We start from the raw sequence: 24,648 nt of genomic DNA, 5'->3' as shown, positions 1-24,648 counted from the left end.
CATAGCTAGACATTATAAACTGATGGCTGCATATTCTGTGCTAACACTGTGATGATGGTAGAGTTAACAAAAGTACTATTCAAAGCTGTCTTATAAAAGGGGCCATTGTTACAAAGATCCTGATTTTTAAGAGTCATAATTTCTTGAGTAAGGACAAAGGGTTGAGAACTGTTGGCCTTGCCCTTTGTGCACTGACCATAACCCAAGATATGGGTAAAAAACTGTTCAACCTATCATCTCTTTAATTCTACAACAAAGGAAAGCTTTGGCATACACCTCCACTTATAATCTAGCATAGCTGCTCATTCCCGTTTTCCTATTTGGCAGATGCAAGGACTGACAAAGAGTATGTGATTATCAGTTCTTGTATGGTTGCTACACCCTTGTACCCCGAAACTTTCCCCCTCCCATATACTCATGTCTTGGTTGATGCATAGAACTTAGTAACTAAGTGACGAAATTCTGACAACACCCTTTTTGATATTCATGTTGCAGTGGGAGGAATAGTATGAAGGTTTCTGTTTCTCTCTCTCCCTCTCTCTCTCTCTCTCTCTCTCTCTCTCTCTCTATATATATATATATATATATATATATATATATAAAACGTATACATGAAAATGGCTGTGAGTGGAACTCAGGAAGCTCCTGAATGGCCAGATTCTGGCTATTTAAACCCAGGTAAGCATGATGAAGCCAAACGGAGATTTGGGGTCATGTGGACATGGCACAGAAGGGCATGTTTCCTTGCTCTCTCATTTCCCCCAGACTTCCTTCAGTAGGCCACACTGTATTGGATCCCCTTTTTTGCCATCCCTGACAAGAAATGCCCATGAAAGGATTGAACAGTGTCCCAGCATGTGAAGATATAAAGGAAAATCACATGGCCTCCTTACACATTTCTGGACACTACAGCGCCTAGCAATCACCGAGTATCAGAGAATTCATTTTTCTTGACCCGAGACAATGACATCATGGATTCTGACAGGACTACATTCCTCCAAACAAATAAGCCCAGCTCCAACTCATTTTGTGATTTAAAAACTCAGAGAAGTTTCGAAGGATTCAACAATAGCCACTTTTCTCCCTGGGTGTTTCTTTTTCAATAAATACCACTTCTAAACCTCTCATTTACTCTTCCACATGAAAACATTTCATGCAGTTTCTGAGGATTCAGCAACAAAAGCCTCTCAAGCAGAGCACAGCCATACCTCTGCAGAGTCCAGAAATCTGAGCTGTTGTTAAAGGAATGCTTCTAGATCATTTTGTGAGAAAACCCCAAACATCTATGTATAATTTTCTGCTGAAGATTGAGAGCCAGGGGGAAGAACACAAGAGGAATCAAGAAGCCTGAGAAGGTTTCTTCATTTTAAAAAAGCCTTTTTCTGACTAAGAACTTTGTGTCAATAATCTCACGGCTACCATTCTGCATTAGAAATACTCACCCCATGGTTCAGAAGATATACATGGTATCTGTGCCAGAAAAGAGAGTATATGCAGCAACAAGGGGTTTTTTCCCATTCAATTATGTCCAATTCTCAGAGACTGCCTGGAAAGGTCCCTGCAGTTTTCTTGGCAAGGTTTTTCAGAAGTGGTTTGCCCTTGCTTCCTTCCCAGGGCTGAGAGGGAGGGACTGGCCCAGGGTCACCCAGCTGGCTCTGTGCCCACCGTGGGACTAGAACTCATGGTCGCCCAGTTTCTAGCCTGGTGCCTACACCAAACTGGCTCTCCAACAAAGGATATGACACAGTAATTAACAATGACATGAAATAAACCATATGCACTATGTGTAACTTAGTATTACATATACACAACTGCATATATAACCACCTATACAGAATTTGGAATAAGGTTGGGAAAGGGCACAGTGAGACCATTTATGAAATGGTAGGAAAAAGTGACACTACCTTTTATATCAGAGGTGGACAACCTAAGCCCTAGGGCCATATTTGTCCCCTCAACGCATGTTTTTATAACCCTTAGAGCTCCTCTTATCATAGTCGCTAAAAACTGGTGACATTTTCAGGTATGAAACAATAAAAAATATAGTATAAATCCTAAGATAGGTTTTACATAGTTTTTAAAAATGAAGAAAATACACACACACCCCCAAAAAAACGCCAGAAAATCCTGACTCTGTCACTTGAAACACTGTAGCTCCCAGCTTGGCTCCTGGCCTTACATTATCTCTTGTACTTAGACCAGGTTATTTTGCAAAAGCACATTTCAATTGTTTTAAATAAAATAAACACAAGATACATTGTTTAGATAATTTCTCCTTTTTGGCAATTTTATCCTGGGTGAGATGCCTGGCCCTTAGTATGATTCCTTTACAAATTCCAATTTGGAGCTATGTCTGGCTATCTCAACTTACAAAAGGAAAAGAACAAGGAGTGCATTAGTATTTTGAGTAATCCTTATCACACACACACGTGCACACAAAGAGCAACGTTTACAATTTTTGCTTCTGCAGAACTGGCTGTATGTTGACTATGGTCTGGTTGAGTGATATTCAGGATTTTTGCTTATGCAGAAGTAGCCATGTGTTGACAGTAGTCTGACTGGATGACATTCAGGATTTTTGCTTCTGCAGCAAGACATGTGCTGACTTTTACTGACCAGTTACGAAGAAAGGATCTAGAATCTCTTTTTGTGAGTCATGCAGTGGAATACAATTGTAATAGTTATGTTCTGACACTTAGGACACTCAGCATGCCCCACAAACTCTACGCAGGAGCAACTAAAAAAGGAAGTAGCAACATAGCTTCAAGGGTGCATGCCCTTGTGCCATATTCTGAGGGCCAAGAGGATTCCCAGGGGGGTTTACAAATAACTAAAATTGTTCAGACATTTTTTCCTCCCATGTTTGTTTCAAGAAACTTGCTTAGCCATCTAATCCACCAATTTGAACCAGAAGCCCACCAGGCAAGCAGTAAAAACAGATTTATCAAGCTCCTTGGCAGGTCACAATAGGACAGGATGGGCAATCTTTTTTTCATGAGAGCTCCATTCAGTTGTATGTGCTGTGCTGTTGAAAGCACTTAAAAAATGAAATGGCCAGGAAATCAGGTGGTCAGGTCCCCACAAAAGGGAAGTGGACATGGCCAGAGGGAACAGTATAGATTAATAGACAGTAAGATTAATGTGTATATTTATATATTAGTAAATAAAATAACATTCTACTTCTCGCTGCAGCCAGCCAAACCTTCTAAGATGTCCAAAACGTTATATTAATTTTGCTAATATTGCTCATTTTTTTCTTTAACAGTGTTAAACTAGGCATATATAAGATAGCAGGGCACATGCCATTTTATCACCAGGAGAGATACTTCAAACAGACAGAAAAAGAGAGTAAAAAATAGATAAAATCCAAAGTATTTCTGAAGATTAACTCTGCAGTAAAATTTTTATAAACTAAGCAAACACAGAACATCCTACATGTTGTCCATTTTTCAAATTCTTTTTCTTTCCCAATCTAGAACCCTTTCAAATTTAAGCACTCAACATTTTGGAAAAACTGTTCACAAGTGGTTTGTCACTGCAATTCAGGAGCGAACCACAATGACACCAAGAGAGGAACCTGAGGCTCATAAACATAGAGGTATATGATACAGAGGAGGAAACAACTTGTCATGAAGGAAAAGGTTTTGCTGGTGAGATGCCATCTTCATTAAAACAATCCACCATTGGTAGAAGGTGCAAGCTTTATAAGATTTAACAAGTGGAAAATTCGGAGCCCTCATAAGATTGCATAATCTGCATAATTAGCCTATTCTAATTCATCAAGAGTATACTGTATCTTCAGTATATTCATTCTACCTGAAAAGCTTGTCCTTTCCTCAGATCACAGATTGGCTTACTCACTCTCACTGACTGAATAGGTCCAGTTTGACCACATGGACATAGCTATCAACAGAGAGATAATGGGAAGAAACAGGGCAAGAGTGGTCAGCTAACAAGTGTGAAGTAACAAGCTGGAAGGCCAGAATCATGCAATCTACTTCAACGAGGCAGGCATTTGGCAGAGGGAACCAGTTCTATAGTGCCACCCTATGGACACCCTTTGAATTTTCATCTGCCTCCCCTTCAGAGACAGCCTTCCAAATAATCATCACCGTCACTCTTCTTCAGTTGAGTAATCCAAAACTTCCTGACAAATTCTTCCTCTGAAATTGCTAAGGCTGCTCCTTCCTCCCTGTCTCTAAAGGCAAAGATCACCCCACCCTGGCATGGTTGGCTCTCCGTTAGACCACAGGCTGGATCAGTCACGCCTCTTTGGCAGACAAGACAGGAAAGGCAGGGGGAGTCATGGGGGAAGCGGGGTGAGCTTTAAATACCAATCCGATGGGCTGGGAGCTGCAGCCTTGAAGTGGCAGGAGGCGCCTAGAGAGCCGCAGAGAGAAAGGTGAGGGGAAAGGCTGTTCCCATTCTTCTTTTGCGGTCCTCCCCAGATTCTCTTTCCCACTCCAGGGGGGACCCTCTGTAACCTCTCCACTTTTGAGATTTCAGCTAATTCCTCCTGTAAAACTCTGAGCCTTTCCAGGAAGACCTTCCCCTTCTCTTAGCCCTGCCACCCTCTCTTTCATCCTTCTTTTCTGTGACACACAGAAATCCCTGAAGTTAGAAAGTCTTCTTCAGCCAAGTTGGGGAGCCTGGCCTGTCATCCTCAGCTCTGCTAAGGCTTTCCTCTTTCAAGTAAATATCCCAGGCGGGGTGGTGGAGGAGGGTGTTCCTGTATGAAGAGGCCACTGTAAATGAATTGAGCAAAATGAAACTATAATCTTACCTCGTGCTCGGTTCATTTCTTTAGTCATCTAACCCTCAATTTAGATCCTGCCCTGTCTGCCCAGCCCATGCATCAGAACACAAAGAGCTTTGTTCAGCCAGGAATTCCCCATCTTGTCCCATGCTGTAAAGAGGGAAGCCAAGGGCTCCGCAAGTCCAGGAATTTCTACTGGTACCCATAGCTGATGTTTTTTTCCACCCCTTCACTTCCTGCAATTTCTTCTCCTGAAGTAACACTTTGTCTCTGTCCTGCAGGCTGCATCTGAATCACTTCTCTCCTTGCCTCCTCTCTGCAAAAAGAATGGATTCTAAAGTGTGCAGATTCCTTGTCAGCGTTCTTCTCCTCAGTCTGACGGCAGATCCAACAGCAGCCTGTTCCTGTGCCCCTAGACATCCTCAATCTGCCTACTGCAATGCTGACATGGGTGAGTCTTTGGATCACACAATAATCAAAATTCAATCTTTCTCTCCGCTCTTATCTCACTCTGTCAAGATACCATTTCTGCCGTATCTCATCCATCTGTATATTCCTCTCTCCTAACTTTCATTAACTGTGATCTGCTGTATACTTACAAGCTTGTAAACAATCACTCTGTGTTTCCAAATACAGAAATATTTTCTCAAAAACTTGGTTCTTTAATCTTCAGCCACCCTGAAGGGTCCTGTAGATTAAATCCATGGTTTCGCATTACAAGAAAAGTTATGCTAACTAAACATTAGTAATAACTTCCTAAGGAGCTGATGGCACAAACTGCTTGATAGTGGAACAGTTTCCCTTGGAAAGTAGCAAACTCTTCCATTCTCAATTTTTTCCAGCTGTCTGAATGACCACCTATCAGAGAAATAGTTATTTTCTGCACAGCAAGGGGCTGGACTTGGCGTGCCTCACAGTTCCTGGGGGGCATAAAGCTGTAAGAAAGCCATAAACAGTACAGGGTCAAAAAACAGATGACTACAAAATTTTGACAGGATTGCAATTGGCAGAACTGATATCTCATCTCCTCCTCCTACTAAAAACACTTGTGTTTTCTAGCAAACTAAGGACAGAAAAGGAGCTCTGCTGGATAAACTACCCGTCCAGCAATGCCGATCAAAGCCAGCATTTTGGTCCTTATAGTGTTTAAGCAGATGCCTCCAAAAAGCCCACAAGCACCTTTATGCTTGTTTCCCAGCAACTGGCACTGAAAAACAAGCTATCGCTGGTGCTGGAAATAACATGTAGCCATCATGATTTGTAGCCATAATGTTCAGGTTTATAGGAGGGGGAGGTTGAAGGGCTTTTAGAACCATCACGAATATATTACTCTGGAGCACTTCCAAAGAGTAAAGGCTGAGAAGAGTACCACCCATCAACTCCTCAACCCTCTGCAACTGAAATAAAATTGCCAAATTTTATTTTTAATTTTATTTTTATTTTTTTCCCCTCCTGGCAGAATTTCTGTAATTTTCCATAGCAGCCTAGTATAGAAATTATGTTATAGGGAAAATGCTATTTTCCCCCATAATTTAATGTATACCAGAAAATTGCCCTTTGCAAGGTTGTACAGGTCAGGCAGCTTTTAAAGGCAGAGGAGACTGCTGCCAACCTTGCTAAGTAAGTTGGCAGCCTAAATGGAAACTTGTTCACATATCATAGAATGCTGAGGTTTTATCCTTCTTGGCTGTGTGTGGGAATATTTAAATACATGTATTTACTTCCTTAAAGTGCTCTGAAATCTTATTAAGCAATCTTATTAAGCACTACAATATTATTCACATACTAATCACAGATGTTTAGCACTGTTCCTAGAGAGTGCTCTGAAATACAATCTATGCTGCCATTCTTTTATTCATAGGACTCAGCCAACATGTCTGGAACTTCATTATTTACCAACTTTCAGTATCTGTTACTAGAAAATTCAACACCTGCAATTTAAAACAAAGTAAACAAACAAGACAAATTTAATCTGCGTGTTTGATTCTAATGCACAAAATACGACTGTGTTTTCTATTCAACTTTTCTGGCTCCATTTTTTTTAAACCTTTTAAGATTTTTCGGTTTTGTTTTCACTGCTTGAAGAATGGCTGAGTTTTAGGTAATATTCAGGCAAGAATAAGATAAACAGCTGGAGAATGTTTGTGACAGATTCCGAGCATAAAGATTTCCCCTCTGTGTAATGCAATACCAACTCAGTCTTCTTTAAAGCCTTTAGCACAGGGACCGGTGATCTCTGGCACTTTACATATCTGTCTCTTGATTCATATCCTGCCTTCCCCACATAAACTCAGAGCAGCATACATAGTATTCCCTTCCTCCAATTTTTCCAGACAACAACCTGTCAGGGAGGGTGGGCTGAGATGACAGATATTCAGAGCCACGCAGTGAACTTCTGCAGATGTTCAGATTGATATTAAATTATAACATGGATTTATAGTTTTACTACAGATCAGGCTCACACTAAATCCCCATACTATTCTGTCCAGCTCTGGCTACATTTGCACGTTTTGCCATTAAAAATATCATCTGTATGCCCCAAGCAGTGTCCCACTGCAGCTAAGAACTAGTCATTTCAGGGAAAGTATCATACCACTATTTCATATGGATTACGCTAATCGAAAACAAACCACAGGTTCACAGGTGTCCCGAAGCAGCAGCCCTATGACATCCTTACAACTAAATAAGTAAGAGTGGAATATGTTGCCATGTAGTAGAGATGGAAAAAGCACTATGTGGGAATGAACGCATTCAGATTGTAATCATACTAACCATTTGCTACAGGTTAGCATGATGTGCAAACACAGCCACAAATTAGTCCCATTACCTGCCACCTGATTCTTTTAGCTAGAGATAACCAAGTTGTAAACCTGGGATCTTCTGCATACAAAGCAGGTATTTTACTACTGAGCTTTGGCCCCTCCCAAAGATCACTTAACGATATAGCACTGACACTCTAATGGTTTTCTGGTTGTGAATTCACAACACAGTGCTGTTTGCACAGCATACATAAACATAGGGACCCACAGTTTAGAGGAGCTGAGAGAAGGGGAAAAAAAACACAATTTTGCTCTTCCGCATTCCTCCAATTAGAAAAATTCACAGAAAAGAACTTCAGGAAAGGCGTGGGGTTGAGGGATAGACGGAATACTTCTCCACATCTTTTCTCTCCTGTAATTCTCTCTGGGCTGGTGCAGGTGTGCCCATGTCTTTGTCACTATACACCCAGCAACAGGTAACTGAAAGCTCAAACCAACTTAGCTAAAAGGTGCTGTTGCAGAGAAGTTCCTGCCCGTGTTGTTAGATCTGAGATACTGTACACGTAAATGTGTATTCATCCATTTTATGTCCTATGTTATTCTTGTTACCAATTACTGAAAGGGCATTTGTGCACCAGCTCCCTGAGTGGAGTACAGAGAAGAGTTCAGATTGGCTTTGAAGTCAAGCCCTTCACCATCCTATACCATCCCCACACAAGCATAGGACATTCAAAGTCTATTCTGGGAAAGGCAGTGGGGAAGAAGACCAGAGATACAGTACTTTTCCCACTTTTTCTGAGAAGAAAATATATGGTCACAGAGACTAATTCTCAGTGGTGTTAAAAGATGGGTGGTAATGTAACTCCAGACCCACTGTATGAGGATCTGTGTAGTGGCGGTCTGTAAATTCTAAAAAAGAATTCAGAGATTTCGTAATAAGAGTTCCTTCCCTGCTCTCCACAATCCCAACCATTTCAAAATCACCCAAAATTAAAAGCTGAAGGACAACCACTGACCCTACCCAGACACCGTGTATCATTTTATAGTCGGATCCAGTGAAACCAGGCAGAAACTGAACTCTAAGGCTTTCAAACTGACTAAATCAAGTCAGGATTTGTATCTGAGGTCCAAGGAATTTGAAGGATCACTAACAATCCTTCAGCTGAATCAACAGAAATAAATAGTACTTAATGATGGAATCTAAGAAAGCAAGATGTTACCTGCCACCTCTTTTTTGTAGTGATCAGAGGCAAGTTTGTGGGCGTCAGCAAGCAGCATGTGAACATTTCTGTGGGAGAACCTGTGTGGTGGATACGCCATGAAATCAAAACAACCAAGGTAAGCACTTCCTCTTAGTTATTTCTTAAGTATTTGCTTTTCTTCAAAAACATTCCTGTTATGTTTTTCCTCACAACAAGACTGTGAGGTAAATTAATCTGAGTGAGAGAATGTGACTGGCCCAAAATCACCCAGTGAGTTTCCATGGTTAAAAGAAACCAAGAGACCCACTAATAGCTTCTCCTAAAGCTGCCATAAATGGAACTATTAACGGAAGATGCTTTTTTATCATTCCATGTCCATCAGCAAGAAAAACACAAGTCTATGGAAAATATTTCTGTAACGTTGTATGAAACAAAATACATTGGGTATCCCTAGCCGAAACTCTGCATCTTTCATTATTAATTTAATGTATCCTGATTATTGTATTGCTCATTCCTACACAATTCCTTAAGTCTCAAAAAAAGATGGGGGGGGGGATATCCAATTTAAATTAATCAAGCATGTTATTAGTCTTCACATACCTTAAGAAAAGGAGAATCTGGTTGATAAGTATTTGTTCAGCCAGCTTATGCTGAAACTGAGATTTGAACTCTAGCCTAGGAACAGCAGATACAATGTGAGGCTTCTGTTAGGGCTGCAAAAACCTCACATCACAGTAGTAGCTTTGACTTTCCTTCTTTCCTAATAGTAGCCCCTTCCTGGTCTGTGAATAATCCTCCCTCTTTCCCCCATCCCTGCACACTTTCCTGTTTCTCTCTCTCTGCAGGTATACAAGGGCCCTGAGGAGATGCAAGATGTCCGCTTCCTCTACACTCCTGCTATGGAAAGCCTCTGTGGTTATGAACACAAGGGCCCGCTCAAAGGGGAAGAGTATGTCATTGCAGGTATGGAGTGAGCCCTGGTGCCAAGAGCAACTGAAAACTAATTAAGTAGTTCCCAGGTTTTTTTTCTTTGTATGGACCACCACATCTTCATCGTACATTTTTGAGGATCAACACATAAACTAGAGGTCAGTAACCTAGCATATGCAGGAACCATAACACACATGAATCCCACTGGTAACAGCCGCTAGGCTCCAAAAAATTTTTTAATAATAGAAATAGGTAAAATATCATTAAGACTGCCAAATCTGATAAGATTTTGGTATTTCCAGCTTTTATGAAATCTCAGGTAAGAACACCAAGGATCTATCAAGATTGTGACAACACCAAACTTCTGTGAGATTTGGTGCTCTTGTAAGGTTTGGGCCAGTTTTTTAAAAAACAGGTTTGTGTTTACACTTGTCCCAGGGACTATCTGTGATACACACCTTCATGGATCATAGTTTGAAAATCACTAAGGTATCCTATAGCTAAGGAGATTGAAATCTGGAGATCTGTTTTGGATGCTTAATAAAAAACAGATCTCAGCATGATGAGAAACTTCTCAGAACAAGGCTATAAATTTTATGAAGGACATAAATTATGGGAGGAAAAACGGAAGAAATCAGTCATATCTAGCGTAAAAGGAAGAGGGGAAGGAGGGAATTGTGAGTTTTTCCCCACAAACATTTTAAAACTATCTGAAAGGACCAGCCATTCCCAGTTGGTTTCATCTCTGGTAGCACCTAATATTTGCCAATCTTTTGAAGGCTGTAGTTCAGTGGCAAAACGAAGTCTTAATATTCCATAGAGAACTGGAAAAAGCTTTTGTCTAAAAATCTACCAGTTGGCATACACAATACTAACCTGGTAAGATGACGCAGAGCATGTCTCCAAGGCAGAGAACATTACAGCAACTCCACAGCTCCTAGTAAACTGTAGCGCTTTTCTCAGTCCTGTCCATTGTACTGATCTTGCCAGCTTTATTTATATTATGGACTGTTTTTATTCATACGGTTTATTTAAAACTTTGGTCATATAACCTCACCCTAATCTAGGCAATCACCTCAAGAAAATGTATTTGGGCTGCAAGCATAGGTTATGAAGCTACATATTTGAGAGTTATCCCCAAAAGAAAACCAACCAACTCTTACATTTAGAAAACCAGCACATCATGGAAAAAGCTAGGTCAGGCCAGAGCTTTCTCTCCAACATCTACTTTTTGTGTGCAGTGAATTTTTTTTAACGAAGCATTCAAAACTAAGCCCCCACCTGCAGTCTGAAATGACACAATCCAGGAACAGTTTTACCCCATAGTGAGTGGCTCTGCCAAGACTGGCCTCAAAGCTGCTTATAACAAACAACTCAAACAATATGTTTCTGCTCTAAGTGGAAAAAAAGAAAAGAAAGAAGTCTGGCGTTTGTTTTTTTGGGAATGAGAAATTCAAGTACAGAATTAATTGCCTAAGTTACAGAGCATGAAACATTATTACCAGCACAGATACTTTAACCCCATGCTAAATGCACAGAAACACATATGCCCATATGAATAGTATGGGATTTGCTTTCACAGCATGTATCGAACTTCATTTAATTGAAAAAAGATGTCATATCATCTCAGACTTGGAAAAAACCTTGATTTAATCTATTCCCTGGCTTAACAAAGAATCCGCAACACAAACTAGAGCTACAGCATCTTTAAAACGTAGCTGTCCAGTCTTTGGTTAAACCACTTCAGTGACTGGAGTTCACACCCTCCCAAGGCAGCCATTCTACTATCAAACAGCCCACACTGTTAAAGCAGTTTTTCCCAATGTTTAGCTAAAATCTGCTTGCTTCAGTTTTGCTTCTGGCATACCAAAGAACAAGCCCTTAATATAATATCTGGAATGAGCGAGAGAGAGATAATATTTCACACAGTTGTCCATATAGCTAAGTCATATGCAATACCAAACAAAGGAAGAAGCCCAAATCAAGCAAAAAAAAAACCAAACAAACCCAACAACTCCACATGTGTTACTCATTCAGGAGACAGAGTTTAGCATTTTTGGCAAAGAATTTGCATTAACACAGAGGCAACATATAATTTCATTATCACCCATGCAGGGGAAAATAATACACTGCCCTGCTTATGGTGGTGAAGATGTACGATACTGATACATTTGCAAGATTCTCAGCAAGCCAAGCTTGATTATAAAAGCAAAATCTGTGGCTAATGCACCAGACAGAATTCTTATATTCTTATTTTAGCTCCTCTCTCTTTCTCCTTCTTCTCCAACAGGGATGATGGATGGCAATCGCGTCATGATCACAGCCTGCTCCTTCATCCAGCCATGGTCTCAGCTTTCTCTTGCACAGAAACGAGGCTTAAGTCTTGACTACAGCAAGGGTTGCAACTGCACAGTGAGTGTCTGGGTCTAGGAGATATTCTGTCTTAGGGAGTTGACAGCAGAAGCAGTTAAAAGAGCAAATGATTGCAGGCAGATTTGCAGAAGCAAGGCTAGCCAAAAAACATTACTCATTCACACACACACAGTGTTCTTTCTTGTCCTAAGAGCTGAAATTTTAGCTCATTATCCAACTTTCCTCTGCCTAATGCCCTCCATATGAGTAAGATTACAATTCTGAAAACCTCCAGGTACAGTGGTCATTGGCTATGGTAGCTGGAAATTATGCAAGTTAAGGTCAAACATATCTGAAGGGCGTAAGGCTGGTGAAGGCTATCCTTATTTATGGCTTTATCTAATAATTCATCTAGTCAGTCCACAGATGCAATCCACGCAGATGATTGTACAGAATTCCACAGATTTCTATGCACATGACTGGGCTGCAAGATAAGACACCGATCTCCAAAACTCATGTCTTCCATGCTTGCTCCAGAGGAAGGAGACCCACCATAACTCTCACCTAGATCTTGGTAGAAGGTTTTTTTTAAAAACCAGCCCACAAAAAGGTCAATACCCTGAATTTCCATTCTGGATCCACAGAAGGATTTTTTCCTTCTCCACAACCAAAAGGAATCGAAACCTTCTAGTCTCCTGGAAAGCTAGAATAAAGCAGGCTAATAGTGGGTGTCTTTGCAACAGAAAAAGTGGGGAGGAAAAGAGTGCAAAGTTGCAGCCAGTCATATGTACAATCAATTATCCATCCACGCATCCACCAAGACACACAGTAAGTGGGAATGAACAACTCCAGGAAATAATGGGATGGATAATGCTGAAGTGACTTGGGAAGAGGGGGTTAAAGTGTCTTCTGCCTGAGTGCTGATTGTAAAGAAATGTACAAATTACACAGCCAATGTCATCTGTCCTTCAGTTCTTGCTCAAAACATACATTCTATTAAAATTAGAACCAATTCTCCAACTCTGGACCCTCTGATAAGATATAAATCTCCAACTTGCAATAACTTTGTTATCGGCCCAATCACATTTGATTGCTTATCCTAGATTACGGCAAAGTAGAACTAAGAAATTAAGAGACATAGTAATGGAGTATTACATGATACTCGAGAGGAACATCTCCTTCACACTGTCCTTATGCCCTTCTACCATTCTTTCAACAGGTCATGCCCTGCCTTTCCATGCCATGTTCCATCTCTTCTGACAACCAGTGCCTGTGGACAGATGGGATCATGTCCCGGATATGGGATGGTCTCCAGGCCAAACACCTAGCTTGCCTGTCTCGATCTGAGAGCCCTAACTTCTGTACCTGGCAGTCACTGAATTCCCAAGGACCTGGGTCACTTCGCAGGGCTCGCCTCCTGAGGCAGTAACATCTTATGGACTCTGAAGTGGTGCTCCTCTCCCTGATTAATCCCTCTGTTTCTATCTGAGTTGTCTCTTTTTAAATAAATGCCAATTCCAAACAATTCATTTGCTCAAATTCTGTACGGGTTCTGGCAAGACAGTAGCAATGCCCTCTACTGTAGGACACAGTGGTTCCTCTAAGAAATCTGGAAAATCTGAGCCAAGGGAAATCTTCTAGATGTTTTTTCTGGAAGAAAACTAGAATACATGTAGGTAATTTTCACAAAAGGAGTAGAAGAAACTTTCAGTAGCCTGGAAAACAGCCTTATCTGTTCAAAAGGACTCCAAGTCTTCCCACTGCAACCCTGGCCCCCTGTCCTTCTCCCTGTCTGTGCATCCTGGGTCTATTATCCCATCACTCACTTTCTGGATTAGGAGTAGAGAAACTGTCGTTCCAAAGCTGCACAGCTCAGCCAGAGATCCAATGTGGGAGTATGAAACTGTCATTAACAGCAGCATATCTCTAAGCACAGGAAAAGCACCTTTAAGCCATCACTGAGTAACTGCAATGTCACAGGAGTGCAATACACACACATGCGGGATTTAGAAGAAAGAGCAGAAAAACACATATTTTAAGGAACGCGTGAGTTCCTGCCAAGGGTGCTATCTATAGAATGGAAAGGGATAAGAAAGGGAAGTGTCATTCGGCCAAATCATCCTTTGCATCTCAGACCACGCAAAATTATTCCACACTTTGAAAATACAGTAACTATGAGGAGTGCTCTTTAAATAACCTTTGTTTGGATATTGTAATACTGAATACTTTTGAGAACACTGATGCTTATTTTGAACCTCAGTCTCCCTCCCAAACCTGTTTAAGATATAACTGTAGTAATATGTGGCTTCTTAGCAGTTGAAAGTGAGTAGGCAATGCAGATATCCAACAGGTATGCGCTGAACCCTCTTCCATCTTTGATCACTGACAGGGGTAAGCCATGGTGGCAAGGCTGATCTACAGGATCTCAAGTAGCAGGACAGTCCCTGAAATTGTAAGATGACTTTCTACTGCTTGGCTTTCATCACTGTACTTCAGAATTATACTAGAATTATATTGATTTTAAAATCTCTGCCTACACCTCACAATAGAAAGAACTGGAGGGCAGGAATGAAGATGTGAGCAGAGGCTGCTAGGTCACAAGGGTAACTTAGTAATTCTGTAAGCCTCCCTGAGCCACCATGTGTGAGTTGGGTGGCCTTATAAATCTGTTTAATTAATAAATAAATAAAAATAAAATAAAATAAAATAACCTCCAGGAGACGCTAAGATGGAAAGAGAGAATACAAATATTATTAAGAGAGTAATACATTTCCCAAGTTTTCTATAGGCAGAAAGGGGATGTGCTACTTGCAAACATGAACAAGTAATGTGATGGTGGAGTAAGTATTAAATACTGAAACAAATTAAGTGGGTCCATATTTAGGAACATTTTACCAGATAAGTACAACTTGAACAATCTGAGCTTTTGTATACCCAGAATTATATATATTACTCAATATATATTACTTTACATTAGTTATGTTACATTCATTAAATTAAACTTTTATCTCTTACATTTAGTTAAAGTAATTATCAACAGATCTGTTTTCACCTTTAAAAGAAAATTGATTTCATAACCTTTAAGAGAAAAATGATTTCTTGCAAACATTATTGGCAACATAGGAACATTTCACCCTTAAGCTGCTCCCCCAGACAAAGTCTTCACAAGAACTTCATTAGAAGATGCATGAGAAAACATTTGCTAGTTTACAGTAAGTGTAAATGTTGGCCAAGAAAACATCCTGTCCTACAAAACAGGTAAGAGAATTTTGGAAACAAGTGTTAAGTATCTCATGGTCTTCCTGGATAGAGAAGGGTCCTCCACTGGGGGAGAGGGGTGGTAATATAAATCTAATAATAATAATAAAAAATAGTATCTTCTTCCATTGGGGCTACCAACTCCAGCACTATCTCTAGCATGAAGCTCAGATGCAGCCTATGTCTCTTTCCCTGGTCATGTTAACCATGAACAGATGACTAAAAGCCCAAACCAAGCACAGACTGAAGTATGGCCACTTCATTCACAGGCCAAGCCTTGTGAACAGCCTTGAATAGGAAAATGAGAGTAATCTGGCTAAGGAGGAAATACGACATACTTTACATCTGAAGACCACATTAATGAGGCTAGCCATATGCATAAATGTGGACTAACACATAAATGGGTTTACCGTCAATGGTCCAACTCAGAAACGTCCACTTGCCCTTTTAATCATTAAAGAGCCAGAGAACTCAGAATGTGCTAGTTTCAGCATACAATCAGAAAGATTCACAGCCTTCCACACTCCAGTCCAACTTACCATCTCTTTATGATTGGGATAGTACGTCTGGTCAATGAGGGGGAATTCTTCCGGACCAAGTTTGCGATGCAGGCGGACCATCTGGGCAAACTATTGGAGAGACAGCACAGTAAGAGAAGAAGTAAGGAAGGTGTTTCTAAATCTATTTCCACAGTCTCCTATTTTAACTTTCCTACTGACCCCTCCCTTTGCAACTCCTTCCCTCTTCATTCCCTGTAGTTGGTCTTGAAGATGGAAGCTTCTATCAATAGAACATGTTGCAACCCAGCTAATGTCAGAAATCCCATCCAATGCCCACCATAATCAGTAACACTTAGGTGACTCCCAGATCACAGGGAGGTGCTGACATAACACACAGCTAGCCACAGCTTTTCCTAGATACGCATAACTTAATCAATTTTTGTAATATGCTGTCCATGGAATGTCCTCAAAGACAAACTAAAAGTTCCTGCTAGCGTAGAAGGCAGCATCCAGAGTGATAATTCGCCCAACCAAGAAGAAACAATATTACCCGTTTCTTTCCAAGTCCAATTTAAGGTGCCGCTCATGCCTATCTTTAAATACACAAAGAGTTTGGGAAACAGTTAATTCCTGGATCACCTCTTCTAAGCTAGCTTGCCTATGAGGTAAGACAGTTGGCATCTTGGATATATTATGTGATAACAAAGAGAAAGAGCTTCTCTGTGGAAAGTATAACTAATACCAACACTGCCATTATTTCAGCACCTTTGTTTACTGAGACGTTTTAATTAGTTGTCATTACTTGCCATTTTTCAAATCACTACCTTCTCTTCTTGTAAAGGTGTTGTTTAACTGTTTCTTACACTGCATACTGAACTAGGAATGATAATTGTACTTGTACATTTTACATTATCCAAAGCAGCTTAAAGATAAGTTAGTCAAATCTAATAAGCCCTCCTGGATACAAACGGAATGCCTCTCGTGCACAGGACAAGGGTGTCAGGCCAAATCCTCCACCTTGTATGTTCCCCAATTTGCAACAATGAATTTCCTATGGTCAGTTCTAATACAGAATCTACAGTACCATGGGTCTGGTTCTTCACTCAATCATCTTCTTCTGCCACTCACCACCCAAGGCTTGTCACAGAAGTTGTACACCGAATGCAAAGTGTTGACGCTGGGCACGCCTGCATACTGCAAGCCAATAACAATGCCACGATGGTCTCCACCACGAGCCATGCTGAAGGCATGCTGGCGGATCAGGACAAAGTCTGGTTTCAGGCTCCTGGAAGGAAAGGTGTGGCTATGAAAAGGAAGGGGAGCCAGGAAAAAAATCTCATGCATCTGTCCACAAAACCTGCTTCTTAATCTACGGTTGCCATTTCAGGTGCCTAAATCAAATCCTCCTGCTCCAAAGGTTCACTTCCTTTGATCTTCCACTGCCAGCGAGAAAGCTATAGATCCTCCATAGAGGTAGATAAAATAACATATTAAGATACAAAATAAAGGGAATTCACAGCTTTTAAGGATCCATGCAATTTGCAAAATTGGTTGTAAGCAGCCCATTAGTCTTGATTCAAGTTGGTCTCATTTCCTCAGTCACTGGAGGAAAATGAAAAGATTACTCATTAAAGCCCAAGGCTGCCACATTCCCAAGCTCAGGGATAAACAATAACTATGTGTTCACAGACGACACTAATTTCCAGACAGTGCGCTGTTTATTCTGCCACCACAATTCAACCTTCATGGGTGGTCAAGCTCTAGTAGAAATTTCCCAGCAATTATCAGGGCATGTACACTTAAGGCTTCTTCCAACACTTTCACTGCAGGCTGTTGCAGGCTGGAAGGCCCCAGGCCATGTCCCATTCAAGGCTATGTCAGAATTGATGTAACAAAGATGGATGTATCTATGTGCTGCACCAGTGGAGTTCAGAGAAGGTGAACTGGCACCAACATTTAGAAACCAAAAACATCTTATTCATCCAGACATTTTAACAGATTTACAGAGTAATTGATTTAATTAAGCGTATTTTGTCTGTTCGAAGGATTTATCTACTGATTTCTTCTTTGGCATATTTGCTGACATCACCATCATCCCAAAGTCTGATAAAAGGGATGCAAAAATACTGCATTGTGTGAATGTGTGCATTTGTATATTGTGAACTGTTGTGTTAAAGAAAACAAATCTTGCCGGAAGCTTCTGTGATATTTCAATCACAGGATTAAAAACTGAGTGTGTTTAATCAAGATGGGAAGATTTATCCCCACTATAATCTCGCTCCAGATTAAAAGTTAAATAAAATCTCCTTTATGAAGTTGCTTCCTTATGGCTTTACAGACACATCCATGTGGTTTACTTAGGAGAAAAAACATGCCATTATAAAGAAAACCTGCTTAGTCCCCAATGCAAATAATACCAGGTGTGTACACGGATGGAAGGGGGGTGGCAGGCCAGATAGGAAATTCAGATCAAGAATATGATGAGAGAGAAATAGTTAAAAGCTCTCTACCTCCCATCCCATGGCCCTGAATCAGACTGGGGCCTCCACATCTGCAGTTTATTTTGCAAAACCAATCCTGCAACTTCAGTTATCCTGCATTTAGTAGCTTGTCTAATTGTTCACTAAGACACAAAGCTCATAAAACTACCAGAGGGTCACAGCAAAATGGCACAGCATATGTTGTATATACAGAAGGTCCCATGTTCAGCATCTCTAACATCTCTTTTTTAAAAGACTTTGGGCAGTTAGTGATGGGAACTACTTCCATTTGAGAACATAGCAAGCCTTCATCATAAGTTAGAATTATTATTAAAGAACTATCCAGCATTGGCCAATCTGGTAATTTCCAAATGTGTTGGACATAATGGGGTTTTTAGTCCAATACATCTGGAGATATACATCTATCATATATATGATAGCTTCAGGGGAGGCAGGAAAAGCAGAATACAAGAGAACACAAATTCATGAGGAAGAATTGATTTTTCAGATGCTGCTTAAACAGCTGCAAGGATATATAAGATTATTATTTAGTCAAATAATCCCAGGGAAATGTGGGACTCTTCAATAACTTTTCAATGGTAGCAGTGCAATGAATAGTATTGTTTTATAGTTCTAGAGATGATCATTGTATACTGGACACTAACATGGCACTGTACTGCACAATCTCAGTAGCCAGAAAAGAGTTGGGCAGAGTAACAATGTTCTCCTCTTGGGTCGATCAGGGCAGATTACACATAAAAAGCAAAAGTGTGTGTAACTTGCCAATTTCATGTAAGTCCCAACTTCTAGACACATAATGGGCTTAAATAAACTTGGTGCAAACTTTTTTTTACATCCATACTTAAGCTCACAGATGAAAGATTATTTGATCAGTAGCCAAGATCAAACTCAATATTTCTCCTGAAATATATTAAAACCTAATGAGCCATTAATACATAAAACTCTGAACAATCATAATAAACTGCAGATAATGCCACGTTGCTACTCACCGTACTACCTTGATCCCATTGCGCATAACCTCCATGTCAACAGAAAAATTGCCATTAGCATGAGCCACCAAGTTCAGGTCACAGAATTCTGCCTAGTAGAAACAAGACAAAACCATATGGGTAGCACATTCATACGTTCTCAGAGCTGTCACCACATCAACATTTCGAGGCATGAGGATACCCACGATGATTGCTCCAGCCCACAGAGCAAGTTTTCCATCAACAAATGCAAACAGAAGATACACTGTCCTGCACCACACAGAATTCCAGGAAATAGTGTAGTTCTTCATATACTTCAATCAGAAAATCAGCAAGACTAGACAAGCTTCTTTTCAAGGAAACTTGCCCATCCCAACAAACAACTTCCTCGACTAGTTCAAAGTTCAGTAAGTTATTATGACTGCAGGTTGTAACAACATGACATGGCATAAAAAAAGAATGAAATTAGTAATAAGAAAACAACAACAAAGAAAAAGCATGTGAAGTAATTAAATTAAGATGGAACCAGTACTACAACTGAAAGTTATTTTTTTTCTAAGTTTAAAAGAAAGCAGGGCAAAGACAGTGACCTGACTGCTAACAGTTGGAATCACATCTACAAGAAGGTAGTTCATAATTCAGCATCCGACATCTTAAGTTTACCATTTTCCACTGGTTTCATCATAGATAGGGACTTCCTCAACTATCTACAGAAGGTGAAGAACTTTAAGATGTTTCTCGATACCCATTCTCAGCTCCCTTAGAGTGGCCATAAAACCCAAGAGTGACCTCAACTAAATGAACTCATGCCAACTTCCAGAAATCTTTTCTAAATGTAGAGATTTTCCAAGTGCTTCCTGATAAAAAATATGTCTTTTAATTACCACTTAAACCATTTGTATGGTTTTCCTCAATTATGATTTTTTTAAAAAAGCCATAAATGGCCTGGCTACACATTTAACACTAAACTGATTAGTTTATTTGTTAGATTTATACTTCATTCTAATCCCAAGAGCTCAACTTAGTATACACTGAGCCCTTTCCTCTTGTTTCTCCTCAGACAATAAACCTGAGAAATAGATTGGGCTGAGAGACAGTGACTGGGCCAAAGTCAGCTTCCATGGTTGAAGCTGAACCTGAACCTAGGCCTCCTTGGTCCTAATCCAACATTTTAACTACTGCAATGCAGTTTTGAGTCATGATCACATGAAGACCATTTAAAAGTCTATGTTGAAAATAATCTGTAGACAGAAGTTAATTCACCACCTCATTTGCAGCCCGCCTAAATCATGTATGATAGGACATTAAGGGTTTGAAAAATCTAATTTTGTAACTGCCCTAGAATACAAAAACAGGAAGGGATTCTCATCAGGCTATTTTGCTTTGAATTCATTCTCAGCTTCATTTTAAGGGCAGAAATGTAGACAGGAACTACATGCTGGTGGAATTTGGATTCTCCCTAATACTATCTCTCCTCCCTGGTCTTTATCCAATGGATTCTCAGCAGAAAAATATAACCTAATGGTGGGGTAGCTTCCCTGAAATATATCCTGACCATCATTTCTACACTTCCCCTACACTATGTATTTATGCTGCATTCTCAATTCAAACTGAAAGGTCTGTGGACCAAATTTTAATTTCAATAAACCGCAATTCTAATGAGGTAACACTGAAACCAAACCAAACATTGCATGTGGACTTACCCTTAACCAAGTATGCACCTAAAACACACCCCAAATTCCTCACAAGACACTATGACATTAGGCATCAGTTTCTGTTCACTTCCACATAGTTTTTTCACAACAGAACTGTGCTCCTATGCAGTCCCATAACATCAACTCTGCTGGTGAGCAGTGTTGTTGAGTATACCTGAAGCCAGAGTAAAGCTAGTATTTGTAAAATACTTGCAGGGAGAGGGAGTTTCTTTTCCTATTGAAAGGAACTCCTATTTTCTCCCTCTTATCAGCTCTAGGGTTTCACTTGCATGCTATTATTTTACTGGTCTTTTAAGGTGAAAGGTGGCTTGGAGGCTTTGCAGCCCATCATAGCAATTGTTCTAATTTGTTTGCATACTACCAAATAGATGCACGTAAGGTGAACTAAGAATATGGACCACAGGCACTAGTAAATTTGTTGCCCCTTTTGTGTAGAATGGGGGTGAAAAGATTTTTGTTCCTCCAAGATCAGCAACGGCTAAAGATAGGCCCTCGCTGAATGGCAGTCTTTGCATCTTCCATTGGTGTTTCAAGATCAATATATGTGAGGACAACTGTGGGTTGGCTTTAAGCTACTTCTGCGGCTCAGGTTAGACAAATTAAATTACCCATCCTACTAATACTGTCTGCTAATCACAGGGGTCAATGCACAACAAGCAACTACTGCATATCCTTCTTAGAGCAGGATGGTACTGATGCTCCTTATTTCTAATTACCATTAGCCCTAACCAACAAAGCTACTGTGAAGACAGACGGAAATGGCAGCCCAACAATAACTGGAAAGCTGTATGTTTGAAACTCTGATAAGGACTCCAGAAGTCAGTCCCTAATACTTGCTCCCAGACTTACCTGTTCAACCTTGATGTCCAGTTCCCCATGAAGTTTCTTCCCCTTGAAATATTTTGCCCTGGAAAAAGGAAAAGACATAGCAATGTTTAAATTATCCCAGAATCAGATTGCTCTTTAAAGTTATGGTCTCAGATGGAGTCAATATACAGTACATACTCACTCTTAATAGCACATGAAGGTGGTATCTATAATACAAAGGGGATGAATCTAAGTTCAGCCTGATAAGCCAAGAAGTATCAGTTTGAACTCATGCCACGCCTTTACCTCTTTTAAACCACTATTTTCTATTTCCTTGGTAAATCTGGAGGGACCCAGAGCACCTGAGAACAGGGCAGATTTGAGCTATGCTTCACTAGATTTTCAACTAGTATCTCTTGCTCAGGAATGTTCCACCATTAGCCAGCATCATTTCTAAATACAAGTAAACCTCCCTGCTCTATATATTGCTGCTGATGTTTAAAATGTGTACCTATCCATCAATTTGGTTCCCATCCAAGGAATCGTAAGTGATGTGGCCTCGAGTTTTTCCAATCCTTTCTTTTAAAATGGAAAATCTTTTAGAATATAAAGATGGTTGGATGTAGTAAATGTGCCATCACAACGTATTTGTTTCTAAGGGACCAGCCATCTTTTCTCCAAATAGCACTTCTATCTGGAGAGGGAAAAGCCATGTGTTGTCAAATCTCAGTATTTTGTTTGTGAAAAAAAATGCCAGTCATTAACACAGGATTGGGGGATCCCCCCCTCAAAAAAAAATCAGGGCAGAAATCTGTCAGAGACCTCTTGCTCACAGTGGGAAAGTCAAAGGAGAAAGACCACTCCCTTCTATCTCCCCTTTTACAACATTCCTTCTTCCATCCTTTCCTTCTTGTCCAGCAAGTTGCCAAGGAAGAGAGTTCATTTTTGCCAAGGACTGAAATAGACACTCTGAGTTTTAGAAACCATGTCAAGGCTGCCAACTCTTGCATTAATATCAGCTGAACAACTGAACTGGGGGTTTGTCCCAAGACATGCCTCACTGGACTTCACAAGAGCCCGCTACTCAATGGAAACTCCACAGGACAATTGTTGCAATGAGTTGAGCTCTAGAAGTCAGATAGTTATCAACCATACGGCCAACCTAATGGTACTTAATGCAGCTACCAAAGGCACGTACCTCACTTTCATGGAACAGCTCACCCAGCTATGCCTGTGTTTGTTGTGACCAGTAATAAACATTATCATCCCCTCCACTCCAAATTACATCCAGTTTAACTGCAAGAGCCAAACTGGACAACTAAGACCCCAGTGCTCCAGTCCAGAAAGCAATTCCAGGAGAAAAATACAAGTTCACAAGGGACCTTTCTTCTCCTTGCGACAACTGCTCTCCCCCCTCCCCTGCATCTGGTAAGTTGGCCCATGCTGAGAGGCCTAAATACATCAAAACTCTTCCAATAGATATTTCTAACATACGCTGTTAGGACTGGCAAAGACTGACCAGTGTCATGAGTAAGGATGGCGAGCAGGGGGCTCTCACCCAGACTGTCAAGCGCATGCATAGCACTGAGGAACTGTTCAGCCATTCAAAGAGACACAGATCGGGACCGCCTTAACCTTTGGGGTTTATATGGCTGGGTTTTCCCACGCTTTCTCAGTTTGTTAGGATTCTTGTTAAGTACTACTAATAAATATTAGAGACCAAGTCCTCGCCTCAGTGTGTTTCCTGGTAATCAGGACACCAGTACTTTTATGGTTCAACTGTAGGATCACTGAGAAGATAAGTTTAGCCACCACATAATAATCTGATTTCCTAACTAAACTTGTGATTTGAGAGACTGACCGTTTTGCTTGATTGAGCAAACTAACAGTATCCCCTAAGTGGCTGGCTTTCACTTAACTCAATTTTCTATAAATGTGGTATTATCACTCTAAAAAGGAGAAAAACAGATGGAAGAAAAAAGCTAATTAACATCTAAGCAGGAGGCCAACCTGCTCTTCCTCTCTCAGATAATTCTCTCTACAAAAAAATCTCACTAAATTCTAAAACTCACTGTCACAAGCTGCAGGGGTATTAATTTAATAAGTCACCAACAAATCCCTTCTTCTAACAGCTCCCCACTAAAAGATATTTAGGACAGACCACCATCAGTCAGACTGAAGCTCCTAAGATACCCTAATCTTTCCAGCTGGAAAATTCTTAATGCTTCATTATCTCCCCACATTAATTAACGGGACATGTATTAATGCCACTTTATTATCACTGCTGTAATGACAATCATTATATAATGATATGAAATAATGACATGTAGTTTTATGCCATGACTTGTGTGAATAAACATGTAGGGAATGATGGAGTACATGAAACCCACTCAGAGCAAGCTAAGGAGGCAGAATGTTGGCTCAGATAAAGATTTTAGTTTATTCAGCATGTGAAAATGTACCAGAATTAAGACTTTGAAGAAAACAAAACTTACGTTTTTCACAACAAAAGATGGCTTCTAAATCAACCAATAGTTTCCATATGGAAAAGTACCAGGAGGTATGAGAAAAACACCAAAATGGGACTGGCCAAGTTTTAATGGACTGAACAAGTCTTATTAGGCGGTATAAAATGCTTGGGAACTGTAGTCTTTTGAAGCCTTTACAAAGAATGGGTGCCATACATGGTGATCCTCCCACCTCAATTCTTTTGGAACTCAGACTACACACAAGCACAGCACCTCTCCAACTCTGAGGTTCAGTATGTCTTCAGAGAAAAGTGGGAGAGATGCCTCCTGCTTGTATGTTACTAGGCAGCCCCTCCCTTTCTCTTCTATTTTCTGAGCACCATCCTCAGCTGGATGGAGAAGGTAAGTTAAAGCCAGTCTCTTTCAGGATAA

At 40.4% G+C, this 24,648-nt stretch overlaps 2 protein-coding genes and 1 long non-coding RNA gene across 4 annotated transcripts in view; 2 read left to right on the top strand and 1 right to left on the bottom strand.

Moving 5' to 3' along the window:
* Nucleotides 1-24,648, bottom strand: part of SYN1 (synapsin I) — a 102,514-nt gene that overhangs the window by 53,853 nt on the left and 24,013 nt on the right. For both annotated transcript variants that reach the window (XM_063294063.1, XM_063294065.1), the window contains exons 2-5: nt 21,791-21,848; nt 19,248-19,339; nt 16,886-17,042; nt 15,797-15,886 (exon numbers count right to left, since the gene is read on the bottom strand). In XM_063294063.1, coding sequence (XP_063150133.1) covers nt 15,797-15,886; nt 16,886-17,042; nt 19,248-19,339; nt 21,791-21,848 — 397 coding nt within the window. The remainder of the gene's footprint in view (nt 1-15,796; nt 15,887-16,885; nt 17,043-19,247; nt 19,340-21,790; nt 21,849-24,648) is intronic.
* TIMP1 (TIMP metallopeptidase inhibitor 1) lies at nt 4,206-13,524 on the top strand. Its single transcript, XM_063294062.1, has 6 exons — nt 4,206-4,402; nt 5,038-5,207; nt 8,756-8,853; nt 9,563-9,680; nt 11,938-12,059; nt 13,219-13,524. Exons 1-6 carry the CDS (start codon nt 4,227-4,229, stop codon nt 13,426-13,428), a joined length of 894 nt encoding a protein of 297 aa, XP_063150132.1. The 5' UTR covers nt 4,206-4,226; the 3' UTR covers nt 13,429-13,524.
* On the top strand, nt 14,175-18,068 carry LOC134490787 (uncharacterized). Its single transcript, XR_010067247.1, has 2 exons — nt 14,175-14,451; nt 16,819-18,068. It is a non-coding gene; the product is annotated as an uncharacterized LOC134490787 (long non-coding RNA).

Source organism: Candoia aspera, chromosome 2, assembly GCF_035149785.1.
Source record: "Candoia aspera isolate rCanAsp1 chromosome 2, rCanAsp1.hap2, whole genome shotgun sequence".
Classification (NCBI taxonomy): Eukaryota; Metazoa; Chordata; class Lepidosauria; order Squamata; family Boidae; genus Candoia; species Candoia aspera.
Note: the sequence above shows the minus strand (reverse complement) of the source record. Positions and strands in the feature narration are given on the sequence as shown.

What these genes read in the sequence shown, in the direction of transcription:
- TIMP1 (XM_063294062.1), top strand. Translation starts at nt 4,227, where the DNA reads ATGGTTGGCTCTCCGTTAGACCACAGGCTGGATCAGTCACGCCTCTTT. An exon ending in CTACTGCAATGCTGACATGG is followed by an intron (nt 5,208 to 8,755) that starts GTGAGTCTTTGG and finishes TCTTTTTTGTAG; the next exon opens with TGATCAGAGGCAAGTTTGTG. An exon ending in GGAAGAGTATGTCATTGCAG is followed by an intron (nt 9,681 to 11,937) that starts GTATGGAGTGAG and finishes CTTCTCCAACAG; the next exon opens with GGATGATGGATGGCAATCGC.